Source organism: Motacilla alba, chromosome 21, assembly GCF_015832195.1.
Source record: "Motacilla alba alba isolate MOTALB_02 chromosome 21, Motacilla_alba_V1.0_pri, whole genome shotgun sequence".
Lineage (NCBI taxonomy): Eukaryota > Metazoa > Chordata > Aves > Passeriformes > Motacillidae > Motacilla > Motacilla alba.
In genome coordinates, this window is record NC_052036.1 from 6734407 (window position 1) to 6754062 (window position 19656).

The 19656-nt window shown below is 54.6% G+C and overlaps 1 protein-coding gene across 1 annotated transcript in view; it reads right to left on the reverse strand.

Annotated features, from left to right (window-relative positions):
- The window catches only part of IFFO2 (intermediate filament family orphan 2), a 43000-nt gene extending 32592 nt beyond the window's left edge, over positions 1-10408 (reverse strand). The window contains exon 1 of the mRNA XM_038159911.1: positions 9666-10408. Within this exon, the coding sequence (XP_038015839.1) occupies positions 9666-10267 (602 nt within the window). The 5' untranslated portion in view covers positions 10268-10408. The remainder of the gene's footprint in view (positions 1-9665) is intronic.
- Between the last annotated feature and the right edge of the window lie 9248 nt (positions 10409-19656).

Sequence of the window (19656 nt, forward strand, 5' to 3'; positions counted from 1 at the left end):
TCCCCTGGCCCCAAGGGAAACCCCAAGGGAAGCCCCCAAGGAAAACCCCCAAGGGAGAGTGTTGTGCATTGCAAGATGTTTACAAGAAGGGTGTTGCTCCTAATTAAGCAATAGTGTAAAAAGTAGTGATTGAAGACCAGTCAAGCCCACCTTTATCGTAGCTATCTATAGAAGAATGTGTGGTTTCTAATAAACTCAACACTTTACCTTCTGAGCCTTTATAAATCACTTTATTCACCCATCCTCGACAGAATGACAACCGGAGAGGAGGGGGAGGAAGGAGAAGGGGTTTATCTGCAGGTTTCTCTGTGCTGCCCGAGGGGAGGCAGTCCCTCTGCGTGTGGGACAGCATTCCCAGGGTGACTTTGTCCCTGAACAGGGAAAGCTGCCCTCCTGCTGCCAGCCAGCAGCTCTGTGCTGGGGGAATACAGATTAGCAGGAATGCATTTCCCCGGACATTAAGGAATTTTTAACTGCTCTGTGCTCCCCGTTCCTCCCTTTCTTGAAACAAAATAATAAAAAAGAGAGGGGGAAAAAATTTAAAAATTAAATAAATAAATAAAAATTGCAGAAGGAAGAGCCAAAGGTGAGGTGATTCTGGCACAGTCATTTGGGAGAAAAATTTGATAAAAGAGTTGGGAAAACATTCCAGACTGCCCAGTGCTTCAGCGTATGCAAGGGAGGGAAATAAAGATTTCTCTTCTGCCTGCGAGAGGGAGGATTTCTTGTAGCAGTTTTAATGACAGCAGCTGTTTGAAATATTAAATACTGATATTAAAATATCCCCACTGTGATTCAATATTAATGCACCCCCTGCAAATTTATGGAATTCAGTAAATTTACACAGTGCCCGGTTTTTTCTTTAACCAGATGTGACTCGTCAGGGTCAAATTCTGTGACTGATCTGACATGGGCCTGCTCAATTTCAATTCAGTGCTCTGTGTCACAGGGAGCTCCATTTATAAAAAAATAAATAAAAATGGCATAGTTGTATTTTCTCCCCTCAGAGATACAATTTCACCTGTAAGAATGCACAGGCAGAGACAGCTGCAGTGGAATCCCAGATCTGGAATCAGTCCTGAGGCAGGGTCCCTTTGATCTGGGGTTCCAGCCTGAGTCACTGCACTGAAGGGAAGGGGATGCAGCCCTGCTGTAAACCATCACTTCCTTCAGCATTCCCTGGCTGCGTGAGCCACTGCAAATTACCAACTTCCCCAGCCCACATGAAGAGGAGCAAGTTCATTCTTCCTCTTTTTAGTCCAGGATCTTGGAGCTGTCAGGTTTTCCAGCACTCCTCCAGGTGCTGATGTCTGTGCACACACAGCAAACAAAGCCAGGCACCCCGAGTGCCCACAAGCGCCAAACAAAGAGCTTTGGATGAAGCTCACCTGCTCCCAAACTCTGAAGAGTGGGAAATTTTAAGTGGTTTGCCCACAGAACCAAGAGATTTGGGAAGTTAATGGAACTGAGATGCAAACTGTAACACCAAGCCTTGTTTTGGACTGGATTTCAGTGCAAATTCAGAACAAACCCCCTGAAACGAGCCTCAGATTGAAGATGAAACCCAGCAGCAGTGCAAGGCTCTGATCACACACAGGGCAATTCCAGCTCAAAGCAAGGAATGGTGCTGCTTCCGGCAGAAAAAGCCAAACCAGGGACACCTGAACCTGTCCCCAGCAAGAAGGAGCAGCCCAGGCACAAAGAGCCAACGTGACCTGGTGAGTCCCACACTCCCCTTGGACAGGGATCCAAATGAGCCAGGTTTTGGGGAAGTGGGACACAGGGAGCCGGAGGAGTCACATGGGGCAGTGCTGGACGCAGGGACAAAGGGCTGCAGGGACTCTCCGCTGGGATTTCGGCGGTGACGGGCGCTGGCCGCTGGCCGGGCTCCCTAACGAGCTGGGCACTTCGTTAGCGGGCACAGAGCTCCATTCTCTGCCAGCCCTCCCCTCCTGCAGGGAGCCAGAGCCACAGCTGATGTCATTTCTGCACAGGGAGCAGCAGCAGGGGCACGGGAGAGGCTCCCGGGCCTTCGAAACCACGGCTGAGAATTTAATTTTTAAAATTTGTGATTTTCCAAACACAGCGCCTTGGTAATTCACTGCTGGTAAAAATGTGTGTGTCCCCCAGCTGCCACTTCCTGCCACAGCACTGGAGAATCTTTCCCAAGTTTCCCGAAGTCAGGTAAATCACCTGGAAAAATCCAGGATGATCTGATAATGAGCTGACCAGAAGAGCTCCTGGACGAGGTGACACCAGGGCTTAGGAAACACCAGACAAGTTCTTTATTTCTTTGGCATCAAAACCAGATCCCACCCTCCTACACGATCCCTTCAGCACCAGCAGGCAGCCAGAACATCCCCAGGTGCCACATCCACACAGTTTCTGAACATTCCCATGGACATTCCACCACTCCTTGGGCAGCCTCTGCCGGGGCTTTGGGAGCTTTTTCACGAGGAAATTTCCCCTGTACCCAATCCAAAGCTCTGCTGTGCCACACAAGGCTGTTTCCTCTCCTGTCACAGCTCCCTGCGAGAAGAGGCCGACCCAAATTAAGGCATTTTTGACAACACGTTTGAAATTCAAGAAACTCTCAGTATGTCCAGGCTATTGCCCTACCACAATAATATTTTTGTCCTTTATTCCAAATTTATCACGAAGTGGAGGCAAATTCCTTCCCTTCAGATGTAAGAGTGGGAGGTTCAAGGTTAGAAATGTGAGAAAAACACACTCAGCTGGGGCTGCCCCTGCATCCCTGGCAGTGCCCAAGGCTGGACAGGGCTGGGAGCAGCCTGGGACAGTGGAAGGTGTCCCTGCCATGGCAGAGGGTTTGGAATTGGATCTTTGAGGGCCCTTCCAACCCAAACCACTCTGTGATTCCATGACTTCCCTGTTTCCCAAGCCCTATCAGTCTCATGCCTTTTCTTATCATTTATTGCCTTCTATTATCACTTCTCACTAATCCCTCCAGGGTTCTTGGAGCAAGGTAATTTTTTATAGGAAGAGGTCACAAGGCTATGCAGGAGTTTCAGCCACTCTGAACAGTGCACACCCAAACACTGTTAAGCTTTTAAACTTCAAAAAAACTGGGTGAAATCTCTTCCTTTCTCATCCAACCAAACAGAAGAAAAAAAAGAGAGCTGGTTTTAAAAGAGCTGGTTTTAAAAGAGCTGGTTTTAAAAGAGCTGGTTTTAAAAGAGCTGGTTTTAAACACCAAGATGGAGATTTAGAATCAGAATATCCCAAGCTGGAAGGGACCCACAGGGCCCCTGCAGGACCAAAAACAACTTCCTGTGAGTATTTCTAGCACAGAAAAAAGTAAACTTAGTCAGAGAAAAGCAGATGCAGGAAACCAACCCGAGAGCTGGCAGAGCAGCACCACAAACCCTGAGCCACAAACGAGCAGCTGCTGAGCTGGAGGAGGCTGCAGAGCCCTCTTGGCCCCAAGTCCAGCACTCCAGAGGCATCTCTGCTGCAAAGCCCAGGAGAAGAGCTGGAAATCACTGGCTCTCACTGGTTCCTGTGTTTGCTTCCACCTCAGCCCACGCTGCAGCATCTGAAGAGATTCTTTGGGTTTAAGATCTGAGGTATGTGAGGGGTTTGCTCCCAGACCTACTCAGAGCTGAGCTGTGCTCTGAAAACCTGGGGGTTTATTGCCTTCAGAAAGCCCAGAGTGAGTCACAGGAGGAATCAAAAGGTAAATTCAACATACGCACACACAGTCCTGTGGTTCTCTTGCAGCAGAGGAAGCTTCTCCTTGAGAAACACAGAGAAGTTTTTTCCTTTAAAACTCCAACCACAGGAGTTTTAAAGGAAGGGGGAGGGTTTTTACTCCCTACCGAGTTCATCTACAAACTCATTCTTTTAATTCTAATTTAAAGACAAAGTTCAGAGTAACAGCAGCTCCCTCAAGTCAGTCATAACACACTCAGCCCTCCCATTACAAACCAGTTGAAGGCACACACAGAGATTTCTTTGTCTATTAAATGCTCCAAGCACAGCCCCAGCCCCAGCGTGGAGCACTGCTAGGAATCAGGATCAAAGAGAAACACCCTCCCCTCCCCACAAACCTTCTCCTGCATCCCCACAACCCAGAAGTCCCAGTTTCCAGCTGTACCATGAGGAAAAAAATACATAAACCTGAGATTTGTGAGAGGCACCCGTGGGTACCCTAAATGTGTGTCTCTGCAGCAGCATTTCAGAAGGCAAGATGGAATTGTTTAAGGAAATATTACTCTTATGGTGCTTCACTTGCACAGCTCCAAGCAGCGCCACTTTCCACTCAATTACAACTGGATATTTGTGCCACACAGCCAAGGTTTTTTTCACATCAGGCAATTTTATCCCTTCTCCCCAAGGAAAACTGACGTTCTCCCAGGCCAGGGAAAAAGGGGCTTTTCAAGCCTGAGTTTCAGGTTTCAGCAGAGCCAGCATTTAATATCAAACTTCACATCTTGTAAGAGGCGGCCAAAAATCCCCCAGACCAGGGATTTTCCACTACTCTGGAAGCGGTGGAAAATCCGGAATTTCTGTGAAAAGCCACATTGAAAAATAATTATCCCTCTAAAACAGAAAAAGAAAAGCAGGAATAGCAGAATTAAAGAGGTGGCTTTCCACAGAGATTGTTCCTGCCAGCCCTGTGACCAATCGAGGCAGGGACAGGTCTGCCACGCTGGTTACATTCCTCCAGGGAGATGAAAAAATTATTTGTTTTTGATTGGGTCTATGCAGAACATTTGCATCTTGTTACTGCTGATATTTTAGCCTAAAAAGTTCTCAGACATTCCTCCAGGGCTTATCTTAAGCACATTTTTATTAAGTTCCCTTCTCTAAAAAAAACAAGCTCCAGTGAGTTTTGACGCGCGCTGCCTTTGACAATGATAATCTTTGTCCTTCCCAGCTGCAGCAAATTTAAGATAATCTCTTTTCCAAGTGGACTTTATTAATCTTCCCAGTGAAATACCATCCTGAGGTAAAACAATTATTTCCAGTTCAACTCTTAGCACCAGCTAAGCCCGTGCTGGAAAAGACAACCAACATCTGGCAGACTCAATATCTGCAGCAATTAAGAGTAATCGTGGAACCATAAATATACAAATCTGTCCCGGGGCTGGGGCTGGGCGCAGGGACAGCCACGCAGGGAACGGCTGGCTGGGGCTGGCCACACGCAGGGACACTGCCACTGTCACAGGGGCACTGCCACTGCCACACCTGCACTGTTACTGCCACTATCACTGGGGCACTGCCATATCACACCTGCACTGTCACTGGGGCACTGCCACTGCCACTGGGGCACTGCCAATGTCATAGCAGCACTGCCACTGCCACAGGGGCACCGCCACTGTCACAGCGGCACCATCACTGTCACACCTGCACTGCTGCTGTCACAGCTGCACCGCCGCTGTCACCATCACAGCAGCACCATCACTGTCACACCTGCACTGCTATTGTCACCACCACTATCACAGCACCATCACCACTGTCACTGCCACAGCAGCATCACCACTGCCACAGCACCATCACCACTGTCACTGCCACAGCACCATCACCACTGTCACAGCACCATCACCACTGTCACTGCCACAGCACCACTGTCACTGCCACAGCACCACTGCCACAGCACCATCACCACTGTCACTGCCACAGCACCATCACCACTGTCACTGCCACTGCCACAGCAGCACCACCACTGCCACTGCCACAGCACCATCACCACTGCCACTGCCACAGCACCATCACCACTGCCACAGTGGCACCACCACTGTCACTGTCACAGCACCATCACCACTGCCACTGTCACAGTGGCACCACCACTGTCACTGTCACAGCACCATCACTCACCACTGTCACTGTCACAGCACCGCCGCTGTCCCAGCGCTCGCTCGGGGATGTGCTGGCTCCCGGAGGCATCTCCGGGACGGTGACACCTCAGCCCGGGGAGCCGGGGCGGGGACACGTCCCGGCCATCACCGCCACACCTCGCACGTGTCACGGCAGAGCCCCCCGGTCAGCGATTAACAGGATTGAACTAACTGGGGAGAATCCCGCTCGTTCTCCCTGCGGCGCCGCCGGGGCTGCTGAGGCTCCCGAATGTCCCAAAACCGGGACAAAGATCCCCGAGGAGCCGGGCCAGGGCTGGGCTCGCCCCCAGCTGCTCCCCCAAAGGCAGATCTTCCTCCTGAATAACCTGAGGGGACCAAGCCCGAACCCAGCCAGGGATGGCCAAACGCAGGGATCCCCCATGGATACAGAACCGGGACCCCAGAGGATCCCTGCTCCCGGAGGAACCGCTCTGCTCGTCCCGCCTCAGAGCAGCTGAAGCACCACGGCTGATCATTATTATTATTATTATTATTATTATTATTATTATTATTATTATTATTATTATTATTATTATTATTATTACTATTACTATTTTTGTCACTGTTGTTATTAGTAGTATTAGTATTCTGCCTAGAAAAAAAAATCACTTCACCTTAGTGTTTTAAATTTAAAAATGTGGCCCTGCTCTGTTTGCAATTAAAGTGTTTTTTATTGAGCTGCTTTGACTGCAGAAGGGCAATTTTGCAGAAACACAGTTTTGCTTTTTCCTGCTGAAAGGGTAACAATAGGTCAGATCTATGTCCAAACGCTTTTCTAAATACAAGCATAGCTTGGAAAAAAAATAAAGAAAATTAATTTAACTTCATTTTCCGTCTAAAACTCCGCCAGTTGTTGACTCCCTTACTGGAGTCATAATGTTGGGTAAAATCACGATCATTGCTAAAAAATATGAGATTAAGGCAGCAGAATAAGTAGAAAATATGCACATTTATGCATCATTTGAGTAAAATATCATCACCTGGAGGAAAAAGCAAAAGCAGTTTTGGACTGAAATATCTGCTGGGTTCCTCATTTTGCTTCAGACACAAACAAAAGCCAGGGTAAAAGATGAACAGTGTGCTTGACTGACTATGCCCTCTTAGAGCTCCAGTTTGTTGTGTTACAACGTCCAAGGAAAATTATTTGAGGGAATGGAACAAAGAAATTAACCATATTTCCCCCAAATGAAGCCATTGCTAATCCAAGAAACTGCACAGGCAGAATTTCATAGGCAACAACCTCCTGGATGGTCTCCCACCGTTATTTTACAGCAGCAAGGCTGCTTTTCCTTTAGAAGAAAGGAAACAAAAGGGATTATTTCCCCTCTGGATTGCACCCCTGCCTTTCCCAGTTCCCAGGTGGGACACCAACAACAGAGAGATCTGAGGTGAGCCTGCACACCCAGCACTGCCCTGGGGTCCCATTCATCCCCTGCCTGGCTTTTCCTCACAGCCAAATGCTCCAAACCACAAACATTTGGTAGCCACAACCTCCTGGGCCAAGTGGCCACCCTGGAAAGGGGGAAAAGCCTCCCTTGCCCCAGGAGATAAATGGGATTATCACTATCTGCTGAAGGATCTTTGGCTATGGGCTGCTCTCCTGGGTGAGGTGACAAGGCCTGGCTGCTCCACAAAGGCTGTGGGCTCTGCTGGCTCTCAGACTGAGCAGTAAAAGGCTCTTTTCCTTTTCTTTCCATTTATTTTCCTTCCTTCTCTCCCTGGTCACTCCCCTGGGCTGGGAGCCTGTGCTCGTGCCCAGCTCTCCCTGAGCCCCAAGAGCCCCACCAGGAGACAGGCACGAGGCTCCTCCTGTTCCGCCTGGAGCTCGGCTCCCTAAATAAACCCGGAGCATCAAAGGGATCCCAGCAGGAGGAGGGAGCCCCAAAGAGTGCATTTAGTGCCGGCACACACACACAGGTGCCAGGGCAGCCCAGCCCTGCACAAACTCCATCCAAGCCCCGCAGGGGGGCTGACAAACGCTGCAGCACCAGAGCTCGGGGCATGGATCCCAGCTGCTTCCCCGAGTGCCAGGAGGAGCTCACACAGCACACCCCTGCCCCCGAGCTTGCCCAAGGCAGCTCAAGGCCCAGAGGAAAAAGCCAAACCCCCTAAACAAGGGTGTGCTGTCCATGTGGGACTGAAGGTCACAAACAGTGACCAACTCCAGGTCCAGAGAACAGGGACCAACTCCATCCAGTTCCAGAGAAACGAGCGTCCATAAAACCCACACTGCAGACACAACATCAACGGGACGTGTTGATACCTGTTAATTACATTTTTTTTTTTCCCCACAAGGAAAACATCTTTCAAGGGCAAGAACAAGATCTGAGGTTCCCCTTTGCTCTGCTGAATTTATCTGGTTTATGCAACCCCTGAGTGTGCAAGAACACAGACTGGGAGGAAAATGTGCTTTACACAAGTGAGTAAAAGCAGAAAAATCAACTTTCTATCAACAGAAAGGCTGAACCTGAAGGCCCACAAGCCTCCTCTTCCCCCAGAAGGAGGAATAAATCAAGTATCCATGGAAAAAGGAGAAGCAGCCCCAAGTTCTGGTGACACAACCCACACCCCACTTGCTGTGGGATCCCCTTTCCCCATCCAGCACCACTTTTTGTGCTCCCTGCTCCTCCCATTCCTGGGCACCGGCCACAGAAACCAAAACCAGCCCGGGCCACCACGGCAGCCACGGCTCCGGGCAAACGGAGCCCAGCTCCTTTTTTCCAGCCACGAGGGCCAGAGCACCCGAGCTCCAGGGGGAGGCACCGGCCAAGGGCCAGGCCCCGGAGCCCCGCCGGGGCACCAAACCCGCCCGGGAAATGTCCCTGAGCGGGTGACTTCACCAGGGGAGGTGTTACAAAAGCTGCCGCCGACCTGAGGGGAGCAGGAGCTCACTGCAGTCTGCAAAGCCGGGCAGAAGGGGCTCGGCCAGGCTCCACAGGCCACGGGGCCGGGAAATGCGGGAAATGAGGACGGATCCGGGGGGCTCTGCAGGAAAAACCCCGGCCTGGTGAGCAGGAAATGCGTTTGGAGGCTAAAACCGCCCAAACTGCAGCCGAGAGAGCCCACGGCAGCCCCGAAGGACAGCAGCTCCTCAGACAATGCAGGAATCTCCCCGCAGAAGCCCAAGTACATTTTTTTCCCCTCTGGCCTCCATCTCTGCCACAGCAATCCAAGGGAACGCCATCCATCACCATTCCAACGCAGGGCTCGCCACAGGCCAGGGGACACCTCCAGAGCAGCGGGCCTTACAAAGGCTTTTGTTTTGGCTAATTCCGAGCAACGTCTCGGAGCGCAAACCCTGCCCTGCAGTATTTGCAACCCAAATATTGCAGCACTGAGCTAATTTCGGGGAGCTGGCACACACAAGCGACTACTGGAGTAATCAGACCAAAAAAAATGAAGGCGAGCTAAATTTAGGAGTAACTATGTGATGCAATATTACTAACGGATTATTTCCCTTCCAAACAAACAAAAAAAATATATACACATATATACGTATATATGTGTGTGTGTGTGTATATATTTTTTAAGTTAAGCTGACAAAGCCCCTTGCAAGATCCAGGCTCTCCATCCCTCGAGGGATGGATCCCAAAATTTTCTGGGTACCAAAGGAGGTTCAACCCCCACCCTCCCCGGGAAAATAAGCCCCCAGTACCCCCGGGGCGCATTCCCCGGCCGCAGCGACCCCCGGGCAGGGGGAGCGCGGTGCCCGCGTCCGCCGCGCTGTCCCCGAGCGCTCCCGGGGAGGGCCGGCCCCGTTTCCCCGCAGTGCAGCGCGGACCGCCCGCATCCCCCATCACTCACTTCCTCTTGTACTCGTCGCGCTCCCGCTTGACTTTGGCCAGCACGTTGTAGAGGGCGCGGATCTCGGGGGTGATGGTGTCGATCTGCACCCCGACGCCGTCCGGGTGCACCCAGGACACGCCGGGGCCCTGCACGGTCTCCAGGCCGCCGCCGCCGGTGCGCCGCACCTGGGTGTAGCTCCAGATGGTGCCGGGCAGGCGCCCGTAGTGCGGCGGCGACGGCAGCGCCCCGTGCCCGGGGCCCGGCGGCGGCACCAGCGGCGGGGTCCCGCCGTCCGTCTGCACCGCCTGGTCCCGGGAGAAGGTCTTGTAGCGCAGCCGGCGGTCGCGCTCGCTCTGCTGGGCCGCCAGCTGCTTCTCCAGCAGCCGGTTCCGCCGCTCCAGCTCGTGCACCTTGGCCAGGAAGCAGCGGAACCGCACGTTCAGCCCCTTGAGCAGGTGGATGTTGGAGCCGAGGTCGTTCCGCAGCGCCGCCGTCACCGGCGGGCCCCCCCCGGCCGCCGCGGGGCCGCCGCCGCCGGGGCCCAGCGGGCAGGAGGAGGCGGCGGCGGCGGCGGTGGGGGAGAAGGCGCGGGCCATCTCCCCGAAGAGCAGCGAGTTCATGGCGGACGGGGCGGTGGCGGAGGGTCCGGCGGTGATGGAGAAGCCGGGGTGGCGGAGGGCCGGCGGCGCGGAGCGGCGTGGCCGGTGCCGGTGCCGGGGCTGTCTGTGCGGCCCCGCCGCGCTCGCCGCCTCTGAGGGCTCTGGGCGGCAGCGCGGGGCGGGACCGGCCCCGCCTCAACCCCGCGCGCCGGGACCGAGGCTCCGCCCACGCGCCAAACCACGCCCCCTACTTCCATACACACGCCTTCATTTCCATAACCACGCCCCGTACTTCTATACCCGGCGTGTCATTTACATAACCACGCCCCGTTGTCGGATTCATGGCCGTTTCCATAACCACGCCTCTCATTTCCATAACAATGTCTCATTTGCATGGCCCCGCCCCGCGGTGCCGCAGCGCTCTCTCCACGTGTCCGCAGCGCGGGGCTCGCTGAATTTTGGGGGTCCCCGCACGGACGGGAGAACGCCCAGCGGAGGAAACCCGGCCCCGGCCCCGGCTGCCGGGACACCGCCGGGCTGTGGAGCCCCGGCCGATCCCCGTGGAGCCGGGCGGGAGAGCGGGGAGTGTCCCCCGGAGAGGAGAAGGGGTGCGGGGACATCGCGGCTCCTCCCGGGGCGTGCGGGGGACGAAGGGAACCCGGGGGAGCAGCGGCACCAGGAGCTGGGGACACCGGACAGGGGGGACGGGTACGAAGGGAAGGAGGGGAAATTGTGGATGCTGGGCAGCGATGTGATTGTGGATGCTGGGCAGCGATGTGACAGTGGATGGAGGGCAGCAATGTGACAGTGGGCGCCCCGTGAGGCTGGCACAGCCCGGCACAGAGAAGCCGTGGCTCCCCGAAGGTGGCAGCGCTCAAAGGCAGGCTGGATGAGGCCTCGAGCAGCCGGGATGGTGGGAATTGTCCCCGCCCATGGCAGCAGAAGATCTTTCAGGTCCATTCCAATCCCTCAGCACTGTGATCCCATGTTAGGTCAGGTCAGACTGAATTATAAACCTTGGATTTAGTTATCCCACGGCAGAGCCCTGCCTCGCTGCTAAAGAATGCTGATATTATAATAATTAAGTTATTAAGTGAACATTTCCCAACTGCTGCTCCCGGAGCGCTGGGCAATCAAAGGATATTGTTTAATTGAATGATGTGATCACTGCATTGCTCTGCTGGCAATGATGCAAGGGAAACACGGGAACAACTCAGTCGGGACGGTGTAAAGCTGCAGGAGCACTGCTCACCCAAATGTCATTTCTGAAATAAAACCATGGGGCTTGCTGGTTGTAGTTATATTTATATTTATAATACTTATATTTATCGTATAGATTTATGTTTGTTTTTATTTTTATTTTTTATTTTGTAGTTATATTTCTATATTTTTATATATCATATCTATTTAGATTTATATTTTACATTTTATCTTTTTATAGATATTTATATGTTTATACGTCTATTTTGTATTTATATTTCTATATTTTATATACATTACATATGTTTAGATTCATATTATATATTTATATTTTAATATATAAATATATGTTGATAGGGTATTTATATTTATATTTATATTTATGTTATTTATATTTATTTAACCCCACTCGCTGAAACTCCACCAGCGCTTCCAGCCCGGCTCAGCACCGAAACCAGGGCTCTTCAAAGGGCTCTGGTACTGTGTTGCTAACCCGTGTTTTGCCAGCACCTCCTGGAAAGAAAAATAAAATGAATGTTCTGGGCGGAGGCGCTGCCCTGGCGGCGTGACTCAGAGCGGCCGCGGGGTTCTGCCCGCGCAGCCCGGCCCGGCTCTGGGGCTCAGCACCCCGGGGTGTCCCCAGCACAGCCGGGCTCCCCCCGCACCCTCCTCCACCCTGCAGAGCCACGGAACTCCTGGAAAAGGCAGGAATTGCCTCAAACCGCCCGGGCTGAGCGAGCTGCTGGGGGCAGCGGCGCCCGGGGCGGCTTTGTCCCAGACCTGGGAAATTCCAAGGCTTGGAACCACCTGGGGGTGGGATGGGATGGGATGGGATGGGATGGGATGGGATGGGATGGGATGGGGTGGGATGGGGTGGGACGGGATGGGATGGGATGGGATTCGAGGTCCCTTCCAGCCCAAACCCTGCAGGATCTCATGCATTTCCCTGGGTCTGGCAGCTCGCTGGTGGTGCTGGAGGGAGCCGGGGGATTGCAGAGCCCGTGCTCGGCAGCCGGGAAAATCCAGCTGAGCTTTGGTTTCATTTGTTATCCTTTTCCCCCTTTGGGAAGCAGGAGAGCACCCGAGGGGGTGATAAAGCAGGCAATGAAGGGTTTGGTTCCTGCCCCGTGATCTTGCATCTCCCTGGATCCACCAGCACCCCATCCCGAGGTCATTCAATCTAATTAGTCCTTCTGCTAATGAGCTCCAGCCCCTCCCTGGGCCGGCCGTGGTCACCCCCAGGGTCCCGCGGTGCTGCTGGGCTGCGGCCTCCCTGCATCCCCCTAATTAATGGCAGAAATTAATTAACCCTGGCAGGGGAGATGGGAACGCCCACCCTGGGAGGGCCCTGTGGCACAGCCCGTGCCAGGCTGGGGACGTTCCTGCAGGGAATTCCTGCAGGATAAGGGAATGAGGGAGCCCTGATTATTGGGACAGGCAGGAAAAGGGCTCTGGAAAGGGAAATTGGGCTGGTTCTGAGAGCAGGGACTCTCCGTGGCCACCCCAACGATGCCAACCATAATAACAACACGCATTTGTTTGTTTGTTTGATTGATTGATTGATTGATTGATTGATGGGTTTGCTCTCAGCTGCTCCACCCAAACCCAGGCTGGAGCAGGGATTGGGGTATCCAGGCCCTTGGATTTGGTTTTGCACTCATTTTCTTTTCCCTTTGGCAGCACCTGCACTCTCCAGCCTCGGTGACCATTTTCAGGGCTGCTCTCTAAAAATGGGCTCTGATTTTTAAAGTTAATTTTTCTGGGGCTGGCTGCATCCTTTGAGGCTGTGTCAGTCTGGCACTCATGGAAAGTTATTTTTTCCTTGGTAAAGTCACCATTTTCCAGTCAAACTGCCTGCCCTGGGATGACTTCATGATGCTTGTGTCCCCATTGGCCTGTTTAGCCCAGAAACGAGATTTGCACCTTTAAGAGTGGTTCTGAGAGCTTTTCAGAAACTGCATTTGCTCCCCCAGATCCTGCTGCTGGGCTGAGCTGTCTGCAGCACAGACAGACGGCAGGACAGAGCTCTGCTTTGCTCTTAGTTTCAGCTCACCGAAGCAGAGAAGTTCCCTGGACCGTGGTTTTCTTTGGACCTGTTTGAACCTGCTCTGGACTGAACACCCTGAAGAGCACCGAGCCGGGCCTGGAGGCACTGACAAGAGACTGATAAGAGACTGATAAGAGACTGAGTGAGTGAAGCCACAGCCCACGAGGGACTTAGTGAGTTTGCTATCTCTTCAAAGCAGTGAGAGGTTCTATTGTTTAATATTGTTCAATTTTTGTGCTGGTGAATGCTTTGCCCTTTAAATAAAAAGGGTTTTTTCCACTTTTCTCCAAGAAAATATTTTCCCAAACCAGTTAGGGGAGGAGCTGCTTGAATCTGCTTTTCTAGAGGAAACCCTTTGGAAGTTTTCTTCCAAGTTTGCCCTAAACCAGGACACCAACCCAAACCCACCCCAGGGTGCTACAGGGGCTGCTCCCAGGGCTGGTGGCATCACCGGGGGGTTGTTTCATGTTTGCACAAACCTCCCTCTGAAACAAGCAAAATTCCTCTGGTTCAACACCCACAAAACTCCCCAGGCCCCCAAAATGCCCCTCAGTGACTGCAGGGGGTTCTGCTGGGCCAGGATTTTGTCACATCAGGTCAGGCTGCAGCCCCTGAACCCTCCCTCAGCCCCTTGCCATGCCCCGGGCTGCAGCCCTGCGGGACTGCCTGAAAACAGAGCCAGACAAAATCAAGGCAAATTATTTATTTCTTGAAGGGGTTTCAGGTACATCTCGGGCAGATGAAGCCCCCCAGGGGCTGCACCCAAAAATGGACCGTGGGGCACAGGTTTGCACACTTTTCTAACTTTGGTCCATTCGCGTATTGGGGGTTAATCCTCCAATTGCAGCTTCAGGTGATGAAGTCATTCACCCCAGGGTTGCTGCCCCAGCTCCCTTTTGTTCAGTCTCTGGGGCCTGGGGCAGTGAGGTGTCCTTGATTGCCCGGCCTGGAGAGGAATTGTTGTGTGTGCCCCAAACGGGAGAGCAGCAGCTGACACTGCGTGTGGAGCGTGGAGCTCCACCCTGAAGAGCTGCAGGGTTATATTACAAATTACAAATTACAAATTGCAAATACAAATTTCAAATAATAAACATATCTTAAATCAATTTATGAAATCCTGAGGCATCAGCTCCGCCTCGACGCTGCTGTCTGGCACCCCGCGGGGCCGGGGCTGCACCCGGGGCTGGGGTGGCTCCCCGGGGCTCTCACCTCGCACCTTTCCTGGCTGAGGGTGTGTGTTTGACCGAATCTTTAACAGCCCGCCCCAAAATGGTTGGGTTTCGCCACAGAGCCCGCGATGGGGCACGAGCATCAGCAGGGGGTGGCTTCGGTCTCGTCCCGGCCGCGGTTTTGGCAGCGAAGCCTCCCCAGCCCAGCAGCGCCGTCCCCGCAGCGGCCGCGGGGCTCGGCTGGGCAGGGGCGGGGTGGCAGCACCCGGGGACAGCCCCGGCGCCTCTGCGGGGACTCGGCGCCACCGAGACGCCCGGGGGGCCACCAGGGCCGTGCCCAGCGCGGTGTCACCGGCCGGGAAGGGGCCGGGTCGGCCCCGGGTGGTTCCGTTCAGGAACCTTGGGATGGTGCCGGGATTACACCGGGCACGCTGCGGGGACAGAGAGCGTTTGTGGGGCTGCTGCTGGCAGTGCGTGGGAGGGATGGGTTCCCCTGAGCAGCAGATTCTCCTCCCCGCACCTTTCCTGCCTTTAAAGGAGGTTTCTCCTCCCCAGGCCGTGTTTGCTCCCCGGCTTTGTCCCCTCCCTGTCCCGGCCGCTGACGGGACAGAGGAGCGGCTGCCGAACCCCAGCATCTCCTCCCAGTGCGGGTTCATTCCTGCACTCACAAAAACCTCATTTACCCGCATTTGGGGGTTTGTGGGCGTCAGCAGCACCCAACAGACCCAGCCCAGGAGCGAGGATGCTCCTGCACAGCCCAGCAGCCCAAACTGGGGATGCGCGGGAGGGACCGGGCTCAGCACATCCGCACCTCCCGCCCGGCCGGGCTGATCTCCTCCATGGAGAGGTGTCAATATTTTGCAAACAAAGCCGCAGCCCCGGGTGCAGCCCCGAAAGGCGGAGGAGATGAAGGTGCCGAGCGGCGCATCCGCGGTCGGGGCACGCCGCGATTTCCGTGGAGACGGCGGCAGCGCTCTCTGCTTCCTTAGGAACCAAACATTTCATCCGCCTTGAGTAGGGCGGCAAATATGCGGGATGGGCCCGGACAGGCAGCCAGGTGTGCCCCGGGGCGGGGATTGCTCCGGCAGCAGCTCCGGGACAATCGCGGGATGCTCTGCCGGGATCCGGGCGTGCCCACGCGAGCGCTGCCCTCCCAAAATGCTCAAACTCCTCATTCTGAAGGCAGCAGGGCTGATTAATCCAAGTGCAGGAGGATTTGAAATTCACAGAATAAATGATTCCTTTCTCGCTGTTGCCCCAAACTTTGCTGGGTTGAGCGGCACGCAAAGCTCCGAGCACTGAGGGGGGTTGAGTTGAATTGGGATTTTTAACTCCCGGTCTAAGCCTCTTCTCCAGAAGCCATTAGCTGGTTATTTTCCTTGCTTGCACCGTGGGTTTTTAGCCTGACAGGTTTTGCAGGACACAGGGAGAAGAAAAGCTTCCCGGCGGGAGCTGTGACGGGATCCGGATCGGGAATGTGGGACCGGGACTGCCCGAGCATCCCCCGGCACCTCCCTCCCGCCTCCCCTCCTGTGCCCCAGCAGGGACAGCGGGGTCCGTCCCGGGGAGGGGACATCTCACCCTGGGCACTCACAGGGACACCGGGACATCTCCCCTGGAGCGCTCGGGTTTCCCCCCGGCCCCGGGGATGCTCTGCCCGACCCCGCGGTGTCCCCGCCGTGAGTCACGGCGCTTTGGAGCGGTTCCCTCCCGGCTTTCCCAGCTCCCTGCGCTGCTCCCGCGGGAGCGGAGCTCGGGTGGAGCCCCCGCGGCTGCAGCCCTGGGCTGGGGAGCGCTGCTGCAGCCGCCGAGCTGCAGAAAGCTGCTGAGAGCAGCAGAACCGGCTGCAGGAAGGGCCGCGGCAGCGACCTGGCGCTCCCGTGTGCCACCCTCGGGTGTCTGATGTCACCGCTGGCAACCGGCTGGCTGCCGTCAAACGTTAGCAATAATTACAGGATGCTGCTGGCTTTGCGGCGCTGCCCTGTTTGCTCATGAAATGGGATTACAAACAGCGGCCGGGGGAAGCTGCGGGGATGGAACCCCCGGGGTGTCCCAAACACGGACACTGGGGCAGCGGGTGGCCTCCTCCAGCCGGGGACACGCAGGGACAGCGCCCAAACCCCGCCGGGCTGAGCACGGGATGCACTCGGGGCTGTCCCTGGTGCCCAGCCCCAGAGGGTTTCAGTCTGCCCAGGAGCACCCTGGGCCCTTTCCCATCCCAATCTCCCATCTCGGGCTGGGGACAGCCCTGACTCTGCCCAGGGCATGTGCTGAGGGCGGCTGAGGTGCTGCTGGCACAACACTTGGGAAAGAACCAGCGGGACTGTGGCTAATAACAGTAATTATTGGGTTATCATCGTTAGGGCAGGGATCTCTCCTCTGAGGCACTCGAACCCAAGAGCCCTTTCATGAGAGGCTGTCCCTGGCTGCCCTGCCCTCCTCCTCCACCACCAAATTCAAACATCTCCTTTCTCCCTTCTGCAGCCCCCGCAGCCCCCACGGCAGGGAAAGATGGGAAAGGTGTCAGATCCAACATCCCTGGCAAGAGCAGCCAAGACTAAACACGGTGCTCTTGATATTTGTTTCTTTTTAAAGTTCAGCCTCTCTCCGTATGTCAAAGCTGAACTTAAACCACAAACACCTGAATTTTTCCGATTTTTACTTAATACTTGCCCTGTTTAATATCCCACACCCACTGGAGAAGAAGGGCTGTAGGGAAGTGTTATCCTGCTTCTCCAGGGGCAAAACAATTCCGACATATTCCCCCTGTGGGGCGGGCTGGGGGTGATGGCAGCAGCCCCAGGAGAAGCAGAGCTGGGCTCTCAGATCATTCCCACCTCTCCTGCAGCTCCAGGGGCATTTGTGGATCCCCCAGGGCCTGGAGGGCTGCACCAGCCTGGTTGGGTTCTCCCACAGCCCCATGATTCACCCACAGAGGGTTTGAGTTTCCCAAGGGAAGGGACCGGGCTGAGTCAGGCTGAGGAGTGCCAGGGTGGGGGCTCCTTTCCAGAAGAAAATCTCTGATGTTTGGAGCAGGAGATCCATTGTGAGGTCCTGATGCTCCCAGGGAAAAGGGAAGGGGCAGGAAGGCTCTGCAGCATCCAAGTGTGAGGATCAGGGAGCAGGAACGTGTCTGATCCCTCCTGGGCTCTGTGGAACAGTGGGATGAGGGAGAAAATCCCTGTGGGACAGGAGAGAGGCTGTAATTCCCACTCCACATCTGGGACCTGCAGGAACAGGGCCTGGCTGCAGGAACAGCACTGAGCACGGGAGGATCCTGCTCAAGAAAGGCTTAACAAGCACCAGGGAAATAAAATCTTCCCAGGGGCACATCCAGACCTCCTCACACCCCCCAGAACCTCCCCATCCCGGGATGGGACCTTTTGGGGGCAATGCCTGAAGGTCCCCAGCCTGCCTGGGGTTAAAACACTGCACAGGGGCTTGCCCTCCACACGTCCTTTGTACCATTTGATGGAGAATTTTACCCAAAGGCATCTTCCCCTGCTGACACATTCCCCTCTGGGAGAGGAGTGGGAGCCCTGCTGATCCCAGGTTTGGATAAAGGGCTGGAGCTGGTTCCTCCCCAGCTGCTGATGTGAAGGGTTGGGATCAATCCTGCAAAAAAGTCTGCAAATAGGGATTTAATCATTATTTTTGTCCCTTCTGGAAACAAGGGAGTAACTATTCCTGGAGGTTCAGGTGGCTGCCCCTGGCTTTTCCCATCAACTTGGATTGCTGGGGGTGACATCCCTGAAGTGATTTTGTCCTCAACCCACCCAAGACCCTTTTCCAGCCCTCCTGTGAGCTCAGAGCTTGTTTTTCCCTGGATCCTTGACTCCTCACACGTGAGCTGTGACTCATCCCCACCCGGATGGGAACGTGGCCATGCAGCAAACGAGTCAAGGCCAATCCTGATTTTCCTACCAGGGAACAGAAACGCGACCCAAGGGGGGCTCCTACCAAACCACCCCGACCTCGGGAGGTCTCTGGGGTGTTTTGGGAGCCTCCTGGGCTGCAGGGTGGCCTCTCCCCAGAGCAGCTCCAGACCTGCCTGGTCACCCCAGGAGTGAATCCGGGAGCCTGGACTCAGTGGCTTTGTGCTCGTTTCTGTCACGCAGTGCCTGGAGGGTCCCTGGGCTGTGAACTGAGCCCGAGCCACCCTGAGCTGCACCTGGGCTGGCCCAAAGGCCAGGAGGGAGCCCTGCAGGATTTACCCTGCAGGATTTCCTGTGTGCAACCAGAGCCTGCAGGCTCCTGCAGGGTGGCCAGACCATCAGTCCTGCAGAATCTGGAGGAAAATGTGGGATTCCATCCAGGTCTGTGGGACTGCAGGCCCAAGACGTCCCCACCACGTCCCTCGAGGCTCCACCATGGTCTTGCCGTGTCCTGGAAGGTGCCACAGACTCAAATCCAGGGAGGAAAATCCCTTTTCCTCCACGTGAAAAAGTCCAGGCTGTGGCATTCACATTCTCTGAAAAATCCCTTCGCCCAGGATTCTCCTCCTGGGAAGCTGAGGAGCCTCAGGGAAAAGGAAAACAATTCTTCTCTCATTTGCTTCTCCTGTGCTGTGCTCGTGTGGAACGAGTTTGGGGATTGGTCACCCACAGGTGATTGTTCCGTGGGTTCTGCTGGGAGTTGTTGTCACTCTTTGGCCAGTCAGGGCCAGGCTGTGTCAGATCTGGAGAGAGTCACGAGTTTTCATGGTTTGCTTTTCAGCATTCTGTCTGTATCCTTTCTGTATTCTCTGGTACAGCTCAGTCCAGCATCCTTTAACACAATCCAGTGCCATAAAGTAATAAATCAGCCTCCTGAGGACAGGCAGGCAGAGGCACCATCCCTGCCTGCCACAGGGCATTCCCTGCACATACAATAGCCACTGGACGTTGCAGCTCGCTGTGTTCATGGGCAGCAGCTCCAGCCCTGCTCGTTTGGAAACATTTCCAGGGAATTGCAGAGACAAAGCAGGAGAGATTGGCTGGAGGCTGCTGGGAAGA